The sequence below is a fragment of the Nematostella vectensis genome, chromosome 14, assembly GCF_932526225.1.
Source record: "Nematostella vectensis chromosome 14, jaNemVect1.1, whole genome shotgun sequence".
Taxonomy (NCBI): Eukaryota; Metazoa; Cnidaria; class Anthozoa; order Actiniaria; family Edwardsiidae; genus Nematostella; species Nematostella vectensis.
Genome location: NC_064047.1, coordinates 11,493,417 through 11,511,328, shown reverse-complemented (window position 1 = coordinate 11,511,328; position 17,912 = coordinate 11,493,417). Strand labels below are relative to the sequence as shown.

At 42.2% G+C, this 17,912-nt stretch overlaps 3 protein-coding genes across 3 annotated transcripts in view; all 3 read right to left on the bottom strand.

Moving 5' to 3' along the window:
• Position 1: 1 nt before the first annotated feature.
• LOC116616334 lies at positions 2 to 1,872 on the bottom strand. Its single transcript, XM_048722107.1, has 8 exons — positions 1,869 to 1,872; positions 1,734 to 1,761; positions 1,491 to 1,655; positions 1,368 to 1,416; positions 1,240 to 1,295; positions 1,119 to 1,170; positions 896 to 1,039; positions 2 to 600 (listed from the first exon to the last, which is right to left on the bottom strand). The coding sequence occupies exons 1-8, from the start codon at positions 1,870 to 1,872 to the stop codon at positions 505 to 507; spliced, it is 594 nt and encodes a 197-aa protein (XP_048578064.1). The 3' UTR covers positions 2 to 504.
• Positions 1,848 to 2,994, bottom strand: LOC125559762. The gene is made up of 5 exons (XM_048721408.1): positions 2,715 to 2,994; positions 2,547 to 2,566; positions 2,341 to 2,406; positions 2,225 to 2,268; positions 1,848 to 2,134 (listed from the first exon to the last, which is right to left on the bottom strand). The coding sequence occupies exons 1-5, from the start codon at positions 2,767 to 2,769 to the stop codon at positions 1,978 to 1,980; spliced, it is 342 nt and encodes a 113-aa protein (XP_048577365.1). The 5' UTR covers positions 2,770 to 2,994; the 3' UTR covers positions 1,848 to 1,977.
• Positions 2,995 to 4,481: 1,487 nt separating this feature from the next.
• The window catches only part of LOC5501047 (syntaxin-binding protein 5), a 31,538-nt gene continuing 18,107 nt past the window's right edge, over positions 4,482 to 17,912 (bottom strand). Inside the window, exons 13-27 of the mRNA XM_048721397.1 lie at positions 17,547 to 17,620; positions 16,441 to 16,481; positions 15,608 to 15,894; positions 14,929 to 15,176; positions 14,331 to 14,419; positions 13,217 to 13,552; positions 10,416 to 10,535; positions 9,774 to 9,896; positions 9,214 to 9,284; positions 8,515 to 8,620; positions 8,005 to 8,116; positions 7,247 to 7,342; positions 6,636 to 6,754; positions 6,077 to 6,195; positions 4,482 to 5,709 (exon numbers count right to left, since the gene is read on the bottom strand). Coding sequence (XP_048577354.1) covers positions 5,572 to 5,709; positions 6,077 to 6,195; positions 6,636 to 6,754; positions 7,247 to 7,342; positions 8,005 to 8,116; positions 8,515 to 8,620; positions 9,214 to 9,284; positions 9,774 to 9,896; positions 10,416 to 10,535; positions 13,217 to 13,552; positions 14,331 to 14,419; positions 14,929 to 15,176; positions 15,608 to 15,894; positions 16,441 to 16,481; positions 17,547 to 17,620 — 2,079 coding nt within the window. The 3' untranslated portion in view covers positions 4,482 to 5,571. The remainder of the gene's footprint in view (positions 5,710 to 6,076; positions 6,196 to 6,635; positions 6,755 to 7,246; positions 7,343 to 8,004; positions 8,117 to 8,514; positions 8,621 to 9,213; positions 9,285 to 9,773; positions 9,897 to 10,415; positions 10,536 to 13,216; positions 13,553 to 14,330; positions 14,420 to 14,928; positions 15,177 to 15,607; positions 15,895 to 16,440; positions 16,482 to 17,546; positions 17,621 to 17,912) is intronic.

Genomic DNA, 17,912 nt, shown 5'->3' with positions numbered 1-17,912 from the left:
CTTCAGTCGCTTTGGTGTTTTATTTTTTCTACATATATTTGGGGATACAACTTTCGTCAAGTTATTTTTACATACTTAGAAATATTTACATGAAATGACACGAGGCACAGCCTTTAGTTGGTTTGGTGTTCTATTTTGCTGTTGAGAGAGAGCATCTAGCGCATATTTTTGCTCCTGCTAATACCCTGTATATTGGGGCCCACGTGTAAACACATGGTTACACGGAATATGCCTTCCCGCCCCCTACCCCTCACCGGGGTACTAGCAGCATGTCTATCGTGTGCTAGATGCCCTCAGTAGGAATGGCCTGACTTAACCTTCGCCTTAGGGATTCAGTGACTATTTACAGTTCATTTATGAATTTCTGTATCAAATCTAAAAAAATATAGAATTTGCAGTATAAAACATTACAGATAACAGCTGTTCAAATTTATAAATCAGATAATAAGCTAGCACCCTGAAGAACAGTACATCCTATGGAGGCTACTATATTTCCAGTAGGGTTTAGAATGCCTCTGTTCCATGGATGAGGCGGTTGTGCAGGTTACGTACCTGGCCACAGAAACTCTGCCAGGCGCGCACTGCACGGTTTTGGTGCCTCTGTAATAGTACACAGACAAAGCAAAAATATTATACTTTGTTATAAGCAATATTAAACACTGTAATAATAATGATAATAATAATAACAACAACAACATTAACAATGATAATAATAACAACAACAACAATAATAATAAAATTAACAATAATGATAATTTTGCCTGGATATTTAGACAAAAAGATATTTTAAAAAAGGTTTTGTTTTCTTTGGGACGGGATAGAATAACAATAGGAATATTGGTACATAATGTCCTAGCTCCAAACCCCTTTTAAGTTAAGCATTCAATATAATCACCTTTGGCACCGCATCCGTTTGTGTCTCAACTGACACCACTGTCACTTCACTAGTGGCCTGGACATCAGCCTCGGCGCATTCAGTAGTGCATTCAGTCCCTATGCTTTTTGTAGATGGAGAGCAAGTCTGGCTCTCGGCGGTGCACTAAAATAACAGACAGTTGTCATAAATTTGCCGCACTTGATCTAAAGCACCCTAGCTTCTTATTAGCAAAGAGACTTACGTGTGGGCGAGTCTTTGTCTGCCCAATTTGCCTCTTAAGCTCCGCGAGTAGGCTGCAAATAGAACAAGAAAAATTAAATTTCCAAATGACATAACTACGGAAACACTAAACAGGAACTTACGCATCTTTTGCGGCATTGCTCTTCGTTTGCTCTGCAATTTGTGAAACAAATGCCTCCTGCCAAACAAACAGATGTATGTTTAGTATCAGTTCTTACATAGATATGAAATGTGTCAAATATTTTTATACCCTTTCTTCCTGCAGCTTGCCACAGGATGACCCGAGGTCTTTCTCCTTTCTAAAAAAGAAAAAAATGTAATCAAGGCGTGGTCACAATGGGATAACACATTCATAACAAGATTATTCCTCTACCTTTCGGCAAGTGCTGGGGCTGATGTAGCCAAGACCTGAAACACGAAAAGGTTGTGAGTAAGGCATCTTAGACTGTCTGTCTGCCCTACTGTCTGTCCGTCTGTTTGCCCTACCTTTTCTAACACGGCATTCAGTAGATGCTGTATGAATACTTTCTGCAACTTCCTGAAGGAAAATACAAACGTATCGATAGTTAGGAAATGTTACTTTCTACCGGGGAGAACTCTAACAAAAAACACTTACAGCTCTTGCAACTTGGCCTTCTTCCTGCCTTCATCCTATACGCATGAATAGAATCATAAAGAAATAAGTTCTACCTATGTTGAAATAATACAGTTCTTGTAAGGTGGAACTATATTATTGCTTCGCTTTATTTGCGCATCTTGCGTTGATAAACAAATCAAAACAAATAATAAAAGAACAACACTAGAATAGATAAGAAAGTTATAATAAAATTGCTTGACTACTCCCACTTTTCCGTCCTGTTTTATTTTTCGCCGTGTTGTTTAATATCGCGCAAAAAAAAATTGAGAAGAATGATGGTTGGGTGCGATGATTGTGTACTGTGCGCATTTAATCTAATTATTTTATTTACCTGCTTTTTGAGAAGGAGTTCTGCATTTCTTTGCTCTTCCGTTAGGACCCTTTAAAAATACAAATGTATTGGCGTAATCTTGATACAAAAACACAATAAACAGATTAAGATTAAAAAATGAGTACGATTGGATACTCACCGGTTTTCGTCCTGTAGACCTGATCTGAGGACATCATTCTCGATCTAGAAATATTCAGAAGCTCTCGTAAGAATTGTTTATAAACCAGTCCCCTTTTCAGCGCATCAAATACCTACCCCAAGATTTCTGAGCTCTTTGTTCAAGCTTCGAATAGCACGGTGGGCATAATCCAGAGCCGATTCCTGCGCAAAAGACAGCTAATTGTCATTACTTCATAACAACTTTATATCTACTCAGTTACTATTAGGTTATAGCTCTCGTATGAACCAGCTGAAAAAAAAAGACAATTTGCTACATTCAGAAAACAATTTAAAGTACTTACCAACTGCCGGATCTTTGAGGCTGTTAAAGGAAATTATAAAATCTAATAAGTTAACATACAAAATGTTTGAATGTCTTGTCGGCAATCATGGGCTAATCCATCCGCGGCTGAAAAGGGCCCGCGGGACACACGCACGAATCCCACAAGCGCAACTCGCCTCAGACTCACCTTTCGGGCATCCGGTGAACTTGGATCCACTTGTCCTCCGGTTGTTTTGCGACATTTTTCGACAGTCTTTTCCCTATAAGGTTTATGCTTGGAATGTAGAATCGACGTACACGACGAAAAAAATATAGCAACCATTGCTTAGATCACGCTTCGAAAAATGCGCGCGCTTTGAAAGACTTCGTAAAATGCGCGCGCTTTGGAAGACGCAGAGCTGCTACACAAGCGAGTAATGAAAAACATCATCTACTCAGTTCTTTTACGCATAACTGTAAGAACAGACTGAAAACAGACACCTCCCCCCCCCCCCCCCTCACCCTTTATTTAAAGTCCTACACCACCAGTCAAGTTCTTACGGTATACCTTGAAGTTTCCAACAATGCACTGCGGTGTCTTTTCTGTCTAGCGATGGCGCTGTGATAGAGACCATTGCTGACAACAGTTTATCACATCTGGAGTGCCTTAGGACATCATGAGGTCTATTAGGGAATAATTAATGCTGTGGGAATGTGAGTTAAAAGGTTTAGTTGATCTATATTACATGGTCTTGCTACATTATTCTCTTGCCCTTGTCGTTTTGCTGCCAAAAAAAGGCTTATCCCCAGATCAAAGTGTGCGAGCATAAAAGCAGCATGGCATTTTTGTTTTTTCACCAAGGAATTTCGATTGGATGACATCTCATTAGACATTAAATGTGTATGCAATGTAGTAGTACAAAACAAAGAAAGCGCGTTTTGCGGGGTTTGGAAAATTATTAATTTGAAGTTAATTCTAGATGGCTTTAAATTTATCGAACTACACGGCGCTTTGCTATCGAGTTGTTATTTAAATCAAGTTTTATGTATGAAAGTAAGAAAACATTCTATCGACAAGTTTTATTTCTACAGCCTCGTGTGGAAAGAATTACATTATCGCACCTTAAATATGCCTGACGTTTAACCGTACTAAGAAAATGATCACTGCCACTCGACCAATCAGCGCCCTCTCTTTCAACCCTCAAAAAGCGGCGTGGGCATTGAATAATAGGGAGTTAGTGTTATAAATCCCATAGAACACTCGCTTCCATTATCTAACCCTTACATAAAATGAGATCGGAAGCTCGGAGCAAATCATTTTTATGGCACGAAAGAAGTCCGATAGATATGTTCACTGAGTATTTCTTTTCAGAATTGTCTTTGAAAATAGAAGATAAACAAAGGCAACCAAAACATATAATCGCAAATATCTCAAAACCTGCCTTTCAGATTGTTTTAAAACTTTGTGGCGGCAGACGTCTTCGGTTATGTCTCAGGGGTATGGTTTAAAAAGAATTTTCCGCGTATTTGCAAAAATATAAATACACGTTATCAATTATCGATGTTTCGTTGCTATGGTAACTAAAATAACCACCTCACATATTTTCCAAAAATTCAATTCTTACTTGACAAATTGACTTAATCTTAAATTCCAAGCTTTGCCCAAACCGTAGCCCTTTAAACATGAGCTGTATAGCTATTAGAACTGCAGGCAGCTCTCTTAATAGAGGTACCATTGTGTACATCACTTGTCTCGGTAGTAGATGGATGAATTAACAAAGCATGTTGGCATCATGGTGTCTAGACATATGGTGTTCATTGTCACTGTTTGACCATAACTAATAAACGTAATCTTGTGAAATGCTCATCGGACATATTTATCGAGGATTTGGTATGTGAGGTTTGAGGCGTTGTTTGGGTGAGGGGAGAGGGGGCCCGTTCACCGCCTATGGAAAACATGGAGAACTTCACTACGTACAGCTTTCTAAACATTTATTAATAAAAATACCGTATTAAAGTTTACGAGATCTATTATATTAATGATAATTTGTTTTTAAGTTAACGATCCTATAATTGACATTAGTGACGCAACCATGGCGTCCATATACAATGAAACATGATCTGTGTACAACAAACAATACCTGCCCAAAGTGCTACAATAATGACACTTTACTGAACCCCTTTACTCGCCCTTGTAGCCCCCCCCCCCCCCCCCCCCATCCAACTAAAGGACCTCTCCCTTCACTTCAACTGACCTCACCATTAAGAATCGCCCCCTTCTTCCTTAAGGTAGTTTCTTAGGGTCGGAACCACCCCTTTTTGCTTTAGGACAGTTCTTCCCTTCAACCAACCCTAGTCCCACCCTTTAATGTTCGAAACCACTCCCTTCTGCTTTAGGAGAACTCAGTCCATCCCTTCACCTACCACTACTCCCACCCACTTAGGGTCAGAACCACCCATTCTCTGCTTTTAGACACAAAACTTGCGCAGACTTAAGGATACTTACGATGTTAAACAACTCCCCCCCGTACTGTCCAATCAGGACGGAAAACCAACCACAATGGGACAACAATACCATTGAGGGAAGGTTCCCCACTGATGACAGGTTCCCTACTGAGGGAAGGTTGATTGAATAGGGATGACATTACCGCATTAGATCACTGCTTTCCCTCAAGTTCTTTGGATAACTCAGGACAAAACAGTGGAAAAGGCAAGTAGTAGCTCCCTCGATCCCTTAAACTCACACCAAAAGTCCGACAAACAAAACTCTAAAAAAATGACAAGGATTTAGTCTCATGCTGAGAAAATACGTCACCAGGTATGTAATCCAATTACACGACGTCACGATCAAACATTAGAGGTTTAAGGGCTTTTACTCTCCTAGACACAATCTGGTCAAAATCCAAGAATTTGCAATTTTTCATTTTCATCGTGAAGATACATCCACACTTGCTCTTCCACGATGACGCAACAAATGAAGTCATAGAATAGTCCATGTACTTAAAGTTCTGCATTATGTCGGAGGGAGACTTGCGTGACATGTTGTGTGACATGCAGCGTTACCCTTACACCTGGTACCATTTTTTGTCTTTGTACTTAAGGGTTATGCCGTGGGCAGCATCAGCGAATGCTTTGGACTTGATGGCCATCTCGGCCGTCTTCTTTTCCACTTGTGACAGCTTCTCCCCTCGCTCCGCCAGCATCTATTGACAAAATCGAATTTGAGAGACTGCAGTCACCACAAAATATAAGGAAAACGACGAGAACAGCGGGCATTTAAGAGCCGCAGTAAGCCACACCGTTGGAAGACATATTAATTGACAAAATTTTAAAAATAAAAATCTAAAAAACAACGTTGAATATTTTATTTACATATCTCATTCGACAATATTTCAATAGCTTCCCCTAATCTGCCGATGGAAATGGATGTTTTCTCACATTTGGTATTTTGCGAGACTGACGAAGGCGTCAGCGACTGACAAAAACTATTTAATATCGGAGCACGGTCTCGTAGAGAGAACCAGCCCTTGTGTACTTACAGAGACTTATTTTAAGACCAGTCAACGTTACCTCTCTGTTCTTCTGCATTGCTCCTCCTAGCCCGACCGAGGTCTCTTGTAGATGCTCAATGCCAGGGCCCTGCATGCGCTCCGCCACACTTCTCGATGCAGCACCACTTTCGCTGCCAACTGAAAAATAAATGAACGAGTGATAAGTATTTTAAAAACCAACCATTTTTCTGCCATCCTGTACATTTTCATACTGCCCATCTCAATATCTGCACCTTAATACACCCAGAACCCTTAACCTACCTACACCAACACCTTATACTTCTTTAACCTACCAACATCCGAGACCTAAAATATAATGTACCTAGCCACACCCAACACCTACAATATAATGTACCTAGCCACACCCCACACCTACAATATAATGTACCTAGCCACACCCAACACCTACAATATAATATACCTAGCAATACCTACAATATAATGTACCAAGCCACACCCAACACCTACAATATAATGTACCTAGCCATACCCTAACGCTCGGTTTTCTTTTGTTCATATTCTCTCTATTACCACAAGGTGATAGTACTCAATATTCTCTCTATTATTATAGTACTCACAGAGTTGCTCTCGGTCCAAGGGCGATGCAGACGAGGCAAACAGACTGCTGAAAAATCCCTTGTTTGGAGGCTCGGGCTCTGCCACGGCACTGAACAACGTACAAGCACCATTCTCGTCCCTGTAGAAACACAAACGGTCAATAACAGTAGTAGTAACGTAGTGTTCAAGCCCTGGTATTACAAAGCGGAGAGGACTTGAGTCTGTTAATCTACAATAACCATGCGACGAGCGGTACCGTGACCATCTTTGCAATTAATGAAAGCAACTAATAGAGATGCGAGAAAGGTACTGTATGATTGGCATGAGTTCCACTAGACAACCAAAATGAAACTATTCCGTACGCAACAGGGCATGAAAAAAACTGTGATTCACGCTTTATAATTGACTTTTCCTTGTAGCCAGGTAGACAAGGTCGGTCACGACACACATAGTAAGACGTCCTCATTTCAAATAGAAGGGAACCCATAAAGTCCTGGGCAAAAAAAATAAATGAAAACTGTTGTGGAAGCCATTGTTCTTGTTGTTGCCACATGTTGTTTACCGTTGTTTACAAATTTTTGTTGTTGCCCACGTTGTTGTCGTTGTGTTATGAATGACAGCTGCTACTTACTCTGCTCGAGTGAAAATTGACATTCTTTGAATTTCGAATGGAGAGCACATGATAATGGCTTTCCCTCCATCGGAAAACCGTAACGTCCGTAAAAATCTACAACAAAGAGTTACAACAAGAGTTTAACTGAAGTTCGACTACGCGGCTGCCCTCACCAATGCTTCGATGTGTGATGATTAATCAATTACCAAAAAAACAACCTGAAAAAAGACTCAAAAGAACTAAACAAATTTTCTTCAAGGCACTTTTTTTTTTGTTGCATAATGCGACCTATGCTTTTAAAGCCAAATTCGTTGTTGCGCGACCTCGGTGAATCCAAAATCCTTCTCTCGTTTGGCACTAGCGCAGAGTCAATCAACTGTCTAAACCAATCGATGGCTTTCATAATTTCACTGTCGCGTCTCAAACCATTTCACTGCACACAGCAAGCAAATTGATTGGTCACGGTTGTATGACTGACTACGTGCTTTACCCAGAAGGGAAAAGGATTTGTATTCTCGGCGGTCGCGCAACAAAAAATTCGGGTAAAACGATGTATAAAGGCTGCTTAGACAGCACAATTTAATCGTTTTCTACTTGCTCGGCACACCTGTACAACTTGAATCGTAGAGTGTAAATCAGCTTACGACTTCGTTACGATTCTCGACTACGAAAGTCGTAGTGTGTAATTCATGGCTAAGACATGTAGGCAGGTCGCATACGACTTAGTCGTGCTGTCTAAATAGCCTTAAGAGGTATGAGTAAAATCTAATATTTACCTAAAATCTGTTAAGAGAAAATTACAATCCACATCCATGATGGAGTTCAGGCTTGGTAGACTAAAGGTCATTAGTCGCCCAACACTATTGAGACAGACGAGACAGCTACTGCCTGCAACAGATAAGTATGGGTATGTGGTCGGACTTGTGTTTCGTACAAAGGGTAGATGGGCATTGAACAGGCGCACAGCCAGAGATTGCTGAATAGCACCTAGGGGAGTGCGCACTCAAAACTATCGCATGAAAAACGTGGTTTCTTTTGGGATTAGGGGGTGACATTTATTGTGCTTTTACGGTGTTGGGGGGAGGGGGTAATGTGGAAGAGGAGACGTCCAATGTATAGGTGTTTCCCCGGGGTGGGGTGGACAGGAGAGGTTTAATGTATGATGCGACGCTCTATCTTTAGGTGTTTAGGGAGAGGGGGAGAAATTCAATGCGTTTACCTTTTCCGGGGAAGGGGGGGGGGGGGCGTTCATTCTATCGGTGTTACCCATGGGGGGAGTGGGTTACCTTCAATCGTAAGGACGTTAGCAGACACTACCACCGACGTGTCATCTGCCACCGAAGCCTTGGTATGACTTGAAGGGCTGGAGTGTGAAGGAGGCAGCTGGTACGTCTAAAAACAAAACATCAATGCAGTGGGACCGTATTAATAAGGGCATCGTTGGTACCAATAAAGTGTCATCATACAGTGGAACTTCATTTTAAATAAGGGCATCGTCCCTTCAAGTGCTATTATACACTGTAATCTCATCAATCAGAATATTTTTTATTACACCTATTGTCAAATGTATGCAGAATCCCGGGTTTCCAATTCTGTCATTCGACAAGGCTAGTACTTCGTAGATGTCATAAGAATTCTCAAATTTGAGACGATCTGTCAATTCCTAACATCAAACTACATGAAGTATATTGATAAACAACTAACTCGACTTGATCCAGGCGCTCTAACCATGAAAGCTTTTAGCGAAGATCTGCGCTGTAGAGTAATTTGTAATATTTACAAGACTCATCTGTTGAAGACACTTGCACAACACTGTTTGTTGTGAAATCGTTCGTTTGACAGAATTGAAAACCCGGGATTCTGCATACATTTGAAAACATGTGTAAGTCGTCGTCCTTAGACCAGGGATCCACTGTGCTCGTTGACAGTAAATTTTGTGCTCATCTAGCCAGGTGATAGATGGGTCACACCCTCATAGAATGTACCTTAGCTTCCACCTCTGAACACACCACCAGAAAATGACGATCGCTGCTTTCCCGCGCGTTCACTGTTTGGTCTAGCAAGATAACATGATGAATAAGTCAACACGCAGCATAAACGAAACTCTTGAGGGAAGCTCTTGATATGACATCAATTGGGATGTTATACATGTACAAGGTCTCTGAGGTACCGAAATTGTAGACAACACGAGTCTACAATTTATTTCTTACTCAAGCTCTGATTAGCTAAAAAAGAGTGGAAGTGTTTTTATGAGTCCAAAAGCAACGCAGACCTTCCGCGCACACAGTAATCTTGACAAGGATTCAAGAATAATTAATAATCGATTTGCCACATTCGGGTTGATTTTCATGTATATTCCAGGGGGTTAACGGGGCGTAAACAAATCCAAACCACATTGGGGTTGATTTAAATGTATTTTTTCATGGGCCTTGTCCAGACTGGTCACGAAAAGAAACGAAACAAGGGGGGGGGGAGGGGGGTACATTTTCAAAATGTATCTGTTTTGGGGGTCTTGTCCAAAACAGGTCATAAAAAGAAGTCTTACTAGAATGTTGTGCATCCTCCTTTTTATCCGTCCAAAACTTCATTGGAGATGGAAACAAATGACCTTGGCTGTCTAGGACTGCCATAGTCATAATGGAACCAGCTTTGGGTTTATATACTGTCCCTAGAAGGTATAACAATATGAGTAACATCGTGAGTTAATCCTGTATCATATAGTGGCACATTTGTGGTAAATGTAGGGTTATCTATGATGCTTGTTGGGTTACCTGTGGTGCACGTTTGGATAGCTGAGGGCATGTTGGGCTGTCTGTAACAGATGTTTGGTTACCTGTGATGAATGTGGGGTTATCTGTGGTGCATGTTTGGATAGCTGTGGGCATGTTGGGCTGCCTGTGACAGATGTTGGGTTACCTGTGGTGCATGTAGGTTTACCTGTGGTACATGTTGGGTGGCCTGTGGTGCATGTTGGGATAGCTGTGGGCATGTTGGGCTGCCTGTGACAGATGTTGGGTTACCTGTGGTGCATTTAGGTTTACCTGTGGTACATGTTGGGTAACCTGTGGTAGATGTTGGGATAGCTGTGGGCATGTTGGGCTGCCTGTGACAGATGCTGGGTCACCTGTGGTGCATGTGGGTTTACATGTGGTACATGTTGGGTGGCCTGTGGTGCATGATGGGTTACCTGTGGTAATAGTAAGGATGGGCTGGAGATGCCTCTCCTCAGCTGGGGGCATGTTTATAACTACGACAAACACACTGCCCTGTCCAGTCCCCACTAGAATACATGGGCTAATCCAGTTATCTGAGAACAAATAAAATACGATTAGAACCAGCTCACCAATTAATTAACAACCTCACTATATATCCATGCCGAGTTCAGGAAAAACTCTAGCAACTAAAAAAATTCATCAGTGTCCAAAAACAACTTAATGCGCAACACGTGTTAATAGTTGAGCAAATCATGCAAAGACAACCGGTTTGAAAAAAAGAGTCTCTTTAAGGAGATTCGATACAGTTTCCCGAATGCCCAACCATCCTGTCAATCACAACTCGTATCTTCTGCTACAGGGATCGGACCATCAAACTATTTGGCCATGCCATGTACCTAGGGATAAACTTTATAAAAATGTAACATGTGTTTTCATTGCTGTTTCTATGGCAACGGAACGGCGAACCCGTTAAATTCACTATTCGCGAAGTGCTGTTTGCTACAGGGAAATTTTTAACAAATAAGCTATCGGATATTGTACAACAGACCTTGGTCGACACTTAGAGCAAGTTTTATTAAAATCTATAAGAAGAATTCCGAGAAATTGGCGTATTTTTATTTTCAGTCACTCTGTTATTTACCTACTCTGAAATTCGCACCTGAAAAAAATCCATACGCGGGCAAGGATTTTTTTACCATTGTTATTTAGCGATTAGATTTTTTGAAAATGGTAATTTCAAGAGCCGACTTTGTGTTTGTTTTGTAGCTTCGCTTTGAATATTGTTCGTTTCATTTTGTTGTACTTTTCGCATTCTTCCCGTGCTTATCTTGCACAGAGACGTTCCTTCATTACGCAGCTAGCGTAACCTGCCTTTCTTTTTTTCCTCTAGTATTATTCACAGCATATATTAAACGGAAATATCTTTAACTATTCTCGTAAAGAAGAAAAAGATGTGATAAATGACCATTCAGAAGTTCAGAAGCAGCCAACCGTGGAAGATTAGCACGTGAAGAATGTGAAAACCACAAGTCATGAAATCAACAACACATGAGACGAAGCAATTTGTCTAACGAAGAGCCAGCGCAAAGTCCGGCGCTTGAAATGCCCATTTTCAAAAAATCTAATCGTTTACTTTCAACCCTTCAATGAAGCTCAAAGTTAACCCGAATGTTTCTCAATATCTTAATTTTATTATACGAAAACGACGAAAAAACTAATCGGCGAAATTTTACATGGAGGCTAAAAAATCAAAAAAGTCTAATTTCTTCATTTTGAAAGTATTAAATAGTCCCAGGAATGGCCCCTAAAACTTACGATCAACAAAACCGATTGTTTTCATTTTTGATAGGCTATTAGAAATAAGAGGTAGCTAAATAACAATGGTAAAAAAAAATCCTTGCCCGCGGATGGATTTTTTTCAGATGCGAATTTCAAAGTAGGTAAATAACAGAGTAACTAAAAATAAAAATTCCACAATTTCTCAGAATTCCTCTTATAGATTTTAATAAAACTTGCTCTAAGTGTCGGCCAAGGTCTGTTGTACAATATCCTATAGCTTATTTATTAAAAATTTCCATGTAGCGAACAGCACTTCGCGAATAGTGAATTTAACGGGTTCGCCGTTCCGTTGCATAGAAACAGCAATGTAAACACATGTTACATTTTTATAAAGTTCATCCCTAGGTACATGGCATGGCCAAATAGTTTGATGATCCGATCCCTGTAGCAGAAGATACGAGTTGTGATTGACAGGATGGTTGGGCATTCGGGAAAATGTATCGAATCTCCTTAAGCTGCCAATTTGTCATTCTAGCAAAGAACTAAGTGCGAGAGAGCATCCATATTCATTGTCTGATTTTAGAAATGCATTAGTTAAACGAAGTATATAACGTTGTTTTAGATTGATATTTCAAGATTTGTTCGCATAATTTGTCTTCCAATTTGAATTGAGAATAAAGAGCTCTCTCCCTCCCTCCCTCCCTCCCTCCCTCCCTCCCTCCCTCCCTCCCTCCCTCCCTCCCTCCCTCCCTCCCTCCCTCCCTCCCTCCCTCCCTCCCTCCCTCCCTCCCTCCCTCCCTCCCTCCCTCCCTCCCTCCCTCCCTCCCTCCCTCCCTCCCTCCCTCCCTCCCTCCCTCCCTCCCTCCCTCCCTCCCTCCCTCCCTCCCTCCCTCCCTCCCTCCCTCCCTCCCTCCCTCCCTCCCTCCCTCCCTCCCTCCCTCCCTCCCTCCCTCCCTCCCTCCCTCCCTCCCTCCCTCCCTCCCTCCCTCCCTCCCTCCCTCCCTCCCTCCCTCCCTCCCTCCCTCCCTCCCTCCCTCCCTCCCTCCCTCCCTCCCTCCCTCCCTCCCTCCCTCCCTCCCTCCCTCCCTCCCTCCCTCCCTCCCTCCCTCCCTCCCTCCCTCCCTCCCTCCCTCCCTCCCTCCCTCCCTCCCTCCCTCCCTCCCTCCCTCCCTCCCTCCCTCCCTCCCTCCCTCCCTCCCTCCCTCCCTCCCTCCCTCCCTCCCTCCCTCCCTCCCTCCCTCCCTCCCTCCCTCCCTCCCTCCCTCCCTCCCTCCCTCCCTCCCTCCCTCCCTCCCTCCCTCCCTCCCTCCCTCCCTCCCTCCCTCCCTCCCTCCCTCCCTCCCTCCCTCCCTCCCTCTCTCTCTCTCTCTCTCAATACGGGGTTAAAAACTCTAAATATCCTGTATTTTTTGTACAATTACATAGGTTACCGAGATCTGAGTCCTTAAATGTTTCTTAACATTACCCTGCTAACATCAAAGCAGTTGAAGCTCACCATGTTTTTTAGTGAAAGTACAAGCAAACCGGGTGCACTGGATGATATCAGGGGGGCTTTCTATCGTAGGACCACTCGGCGTCCTTGCCCTCACACCATCAGAACTATCGGCACCATTCGACCCCTCCCCCTTGTTGACTGATTTCATCCTGATAATAGGAGCTGGCGGACGAGGTGGTTTGACTTTCTTATCTTTTGATATCTGTACCGCAGCATCAGAGAAGTCTATTCCTCCAAGCGCAAGGTTGAGTGTTAGTGATATGGGCGCATTGGTCGTTAGGGGCGTGGTGGGTGCTGCCGTGACGGGTGTGGCAACTGATGGTGCATCTGCCATCACTGAAAAATATAATTAAAAATTTCTAAAAAACAAAAAGATGTACCGATTTCTTTGAGGTATTCCGAAGACTGCGGAACCATACTTAACCCAATGCAAAATAAAAAATAAATAAATAAAATGAAAATGCCCCCCCCCTCCCTTAAAGGGTTCTCCGTAGTCTGTGTATTCTGCATTCTTAACCCCACTTGAGACAATAGCGGCTTTGCTTTCCAATAAAATACCCCACTAATTTGATGCTCTACCATTTCAAATCAACAAATTACATTTCTATTTTTATTCAATGCCTTTTAATGTGCTTATATTTTCCCATATCTAAATGGTTTTCGATCGTGCGACCTCGCTGTGCTCCATGTTACATGGAATGAAGATCTAGTTGGTGAACTCAGAGAGTTGCAAATTTAGGTTTTGACTGAACGCTCAGCCTGCTGATCGCAAGAGTCCAAAATACTGAATTTAACTGGAGATCAAAGATCATTTAATAAACCGGGATAGTTATCTTAGTTATTCCACATGCCTTAGACTAGTTTCTGAGATCACACTATCACTATTCACCCATGCAAGAGACCCTTTTACATAACAAATGTGTTATCACCTACCCTGCTAGCAGAGCTTCCTTCCTGTTTGTTTCTATCAGCTCACTTTTCCGTGTCGCGAGTCTGTTCTTTAGCGTTCTCGTTCAAACCAAAGAGAACGTGAAAGAACAGACTCGCGACACGGAAAAGTGAACTAATAGAAACAAACAGGCTCTGCTAGCAGGGTAGTGATCACCCTACTCACTCGTCATCTCCTGCGCTGAGAGGACAGTCACAATCTTCTTCTGTACAATGTCGATAAGGGCAAGAGATGGGCCACAACATACAGATATCCTGTGAATAAGTAGTGTCAATGTCTTCTACTGTCTTTCCATTAGGGCAGATGCCACTGGGCAGAAGGGACTGTACGGGCGACTTAAGAGACACCGCAAAAAAACCCTACAGCTTAAAACAACAATGTCACCAGCTTACTTCCGGCCGATCACGTAACCATCTCCAACGATTTCTTTTACGGAAGACGCGAAAAATATTTCAAAACTGTAAACGCAGTGTGTCTATTGGAAGTTTCTTTGAAGATGTGACCGGATGACCTGTTAAATAGCGCGGATCCTAATAGATTCTTTTGTCTCTTGTCGGTTGAGGTTTCCGTCGGCCCTACGGAAGCAAACTGGTGCGATTGCCGGTTTAAAACATTTGGACACCCGTAAAAATACTTCCTACCATTCCATCGGTAAATTTCACAGAATGCACCTTCTGAGGATTAGCAGGTGGATGTTGCTGTCCAACATAATGAAATTTTGTAAGAATACATGAAGCTGATTGGCTACTTATATCATACTTACAAGCCGTATTGTGAGCTGATACTGACGCTACTGACGGGCCAACTATCAGCACCACCAGCAGTGACACAACCAAGCTCTGGCTGAAAGCCTGGGTGTCTTCTAAATGTCCCTGTCTTGAAGAACAGTGACGGCAGAGAGAAGGAAGGCGGAGTCAACAGCCCAGGGAAGGAGCGCCGATCTGAGGTATCATGTTCAGGTGAAGAGAGGCTTTCAGTGGGGGAATCTGCTGTCAAATGGATGTCTACTTGCTTGATAGGGAAAACAACAACGAAGAACAAAGATTAGAAAGGCATTAAAAAGATACTCGTGTGGAGGTCTACTTGCCTTATAGGATAAGCAACAACATAAGACATTTCATCTAAGACTTAGGTCCAAAGGGGGACATCTGAATTTCCGAATATATACACATCAAATATACAATACTTCCATCAAAGACCGGCGAAATGAAGCTCATGATAGTAGCGCAAAATAGCTACGTTTGAAGGCAGCAAAAAGGGCCCCGAAATCAAAAATCCATAGTTACTTGCTACTATCTCAATAGTATGCTTAGATGAACTGAAGAGATAGAGAGAAAACTAAAGCTTGCTACGTTGGAACTCTGAAACCAGAGTAGAAAAATAGGAAATCGTCACCCCCCCCCCCACCCCACCCCGAAAAACAAGAATGCAAAGTTCCTTACAACTAACTCAACAGCCTGCTCAGTGGAACTGAAGAGATAGACGAGAGCGTAGGTTGCGCCGCAGACGACCAGCGTTCTACTGTGTGTACAGAGTTCAACTTGTTGTATGGAGAAGGCCTCCGTCTCCTCCTCCTTGGAGTCTAGACCACTTAGGTGATCACCACTCTCGGAGCCTTCTGACTGACTTTGCCTGCGGTGGTCGCTATCACTGCTCTCACTTGATGACTTGTGTTTGTCCTTGTCGAACAGCTTTAAAGTCGATAACTTGTATAGTTGTTGTATGGTAACTGCAAAGAATAGCAAGTGTCATAATTCGGAAAACATTTAGCAATCAAGAAATATTTAGAAGCGTATAACGGTAATTTTTCAGTATTTTTATGAATTGGGGTTCCTGTGGTGAGTTGAACCGGAATCAGAAGCCGGAAGAGGGGAGGGGAAAAATGAACTGAGAAAATGTCAAAAAAGTTCTTTTTCGCGCGCTCCCTGTGAGCCCGATCTCCGCGACAAAACAAATATTATAGGTTGATACCTGGTTTGTATAGTTTGGATAAATTGTGTATGTGTGCATGCGATTATTTTTTTTCTGGGACGAGGCTTTGGAACTGTACCCTAACTTCAATCACAGAGTGCTTTTTGGTAAACACTATTGAGAACTGGCGATTTCCAGCTTCATTTACAAAAAAAAGAACGAAAACAGATACCCCCTTTTTTAGATTTCTTTTAACAGCCTGTCAAAGTGAAACAACAGTGCTTGGTAGTCCTATCTCTCTGAAATTTCCTTTGTCTAGTGGTCAGTCAAATGATATTGTCGCTGTATAGTATACAAGACTAACCTGAGGATGCGTCCCAAAACCTCACAGTGCCATCAGCATGCCTGCGCAAACAAACTAGTCAGAATATCCACAATGACAAACTAGTCAGAATATCCACAATGACAAACTAGTCAGAATATCCACAATGACAAACTAGTCAGAATATCCACAATGACAAACTAGTCAGAATATCCACAATGACAAACTAGTCAGAATATCCACAATGACAAACTAGTCAGAATATCCACAATGACAAACTAGTCAGAATATCCACAATGACAAACTAGTCAGTATATCCACAATGAGAAACTAGTCAGAATATCCACAATGACAAACTAGTCAGAATATCCACAATGACAAACTAGTCAGAATATCCACAATGGTAGGAATACCTAATGCAGACACACCCTTTGGCCATAACAATAACTGGCCCTGACACCTCCTCGGCTATAAAAAGTGACCTTTATTTAACATAAATTGCCCTTTTAGCAAACTATCTAAATGCTCTTCATCATACCAAAATAACACGGCTTTTAGCACACTGCAATCACGGGAATTCCAGGTCACCATTCAGGAAGTACACCACAATGGGAGACTTATGCTGAGAGATCACGTGAATGTTTGGGTTGCACCCTAGCACGCCTCAGGCTTTTAGCGGCAAAATGACGAAATACGAAAAAAGCCAGAATTCTTTTCTTTCAGAAAGGGTTTAGTTTCATTAAAAGATGTTATTTTTTCGTCGTTCTCCAGTAGCGGATCTAGGGGGATTGTTTAGAGGGTTTAACCCCCCCCCCCCCCTTATTTGGGCTGCCAGAATGCCATATGTAGCAAAAAGAATTTCCCAATCCCCCCCTTTGTCTCTGAGCCAAACCCCCTTTAGCGAAAAGCTAGATCCGCCCCTGTTCTCTGGTGTGAGGGGCTCAGTCATTTCTGATTGTTTGTTTGCTTACTTTGTTTTGAATTTGCCACCCAGAAAGGTCACGTGATCTCTTAGCACAAGTCCCCTATTATGGGGATATTTCCACATGCATACATCAGCATTTCTTATCAAATACATATTCATTAACTAAACCAGTGATAGATTACTTTATAATAGAAATATTTCCAAGTGCATACAGTCGTCTTACCCTGTGATGATAAGCTCACTAGATTCATCATCGGTGTCTCGGTCATTTATGGCACCACCTGTTATGGGCCAAGGCTACATACAAATAGAAACGAGAATAAGGACATGTCCTCGATAACACATGATCACTCATGGCACCACCCGTTATGGGCCAAGGCTACATACAAATAGAAACGAGAATAAGGACATGTACTCGATAACACATGATCACTCATGGCATCACCTGTTATGGGCCAAGGCTACATACAAATAGAAACGAGAATAAGGACATGTACTCGATAACACATGATCACTCATGGCATCACCTGTTATGAGGCAAGGCTACATACAAATAGAAACGAGAATAAGGACATGTACTCGATAACAC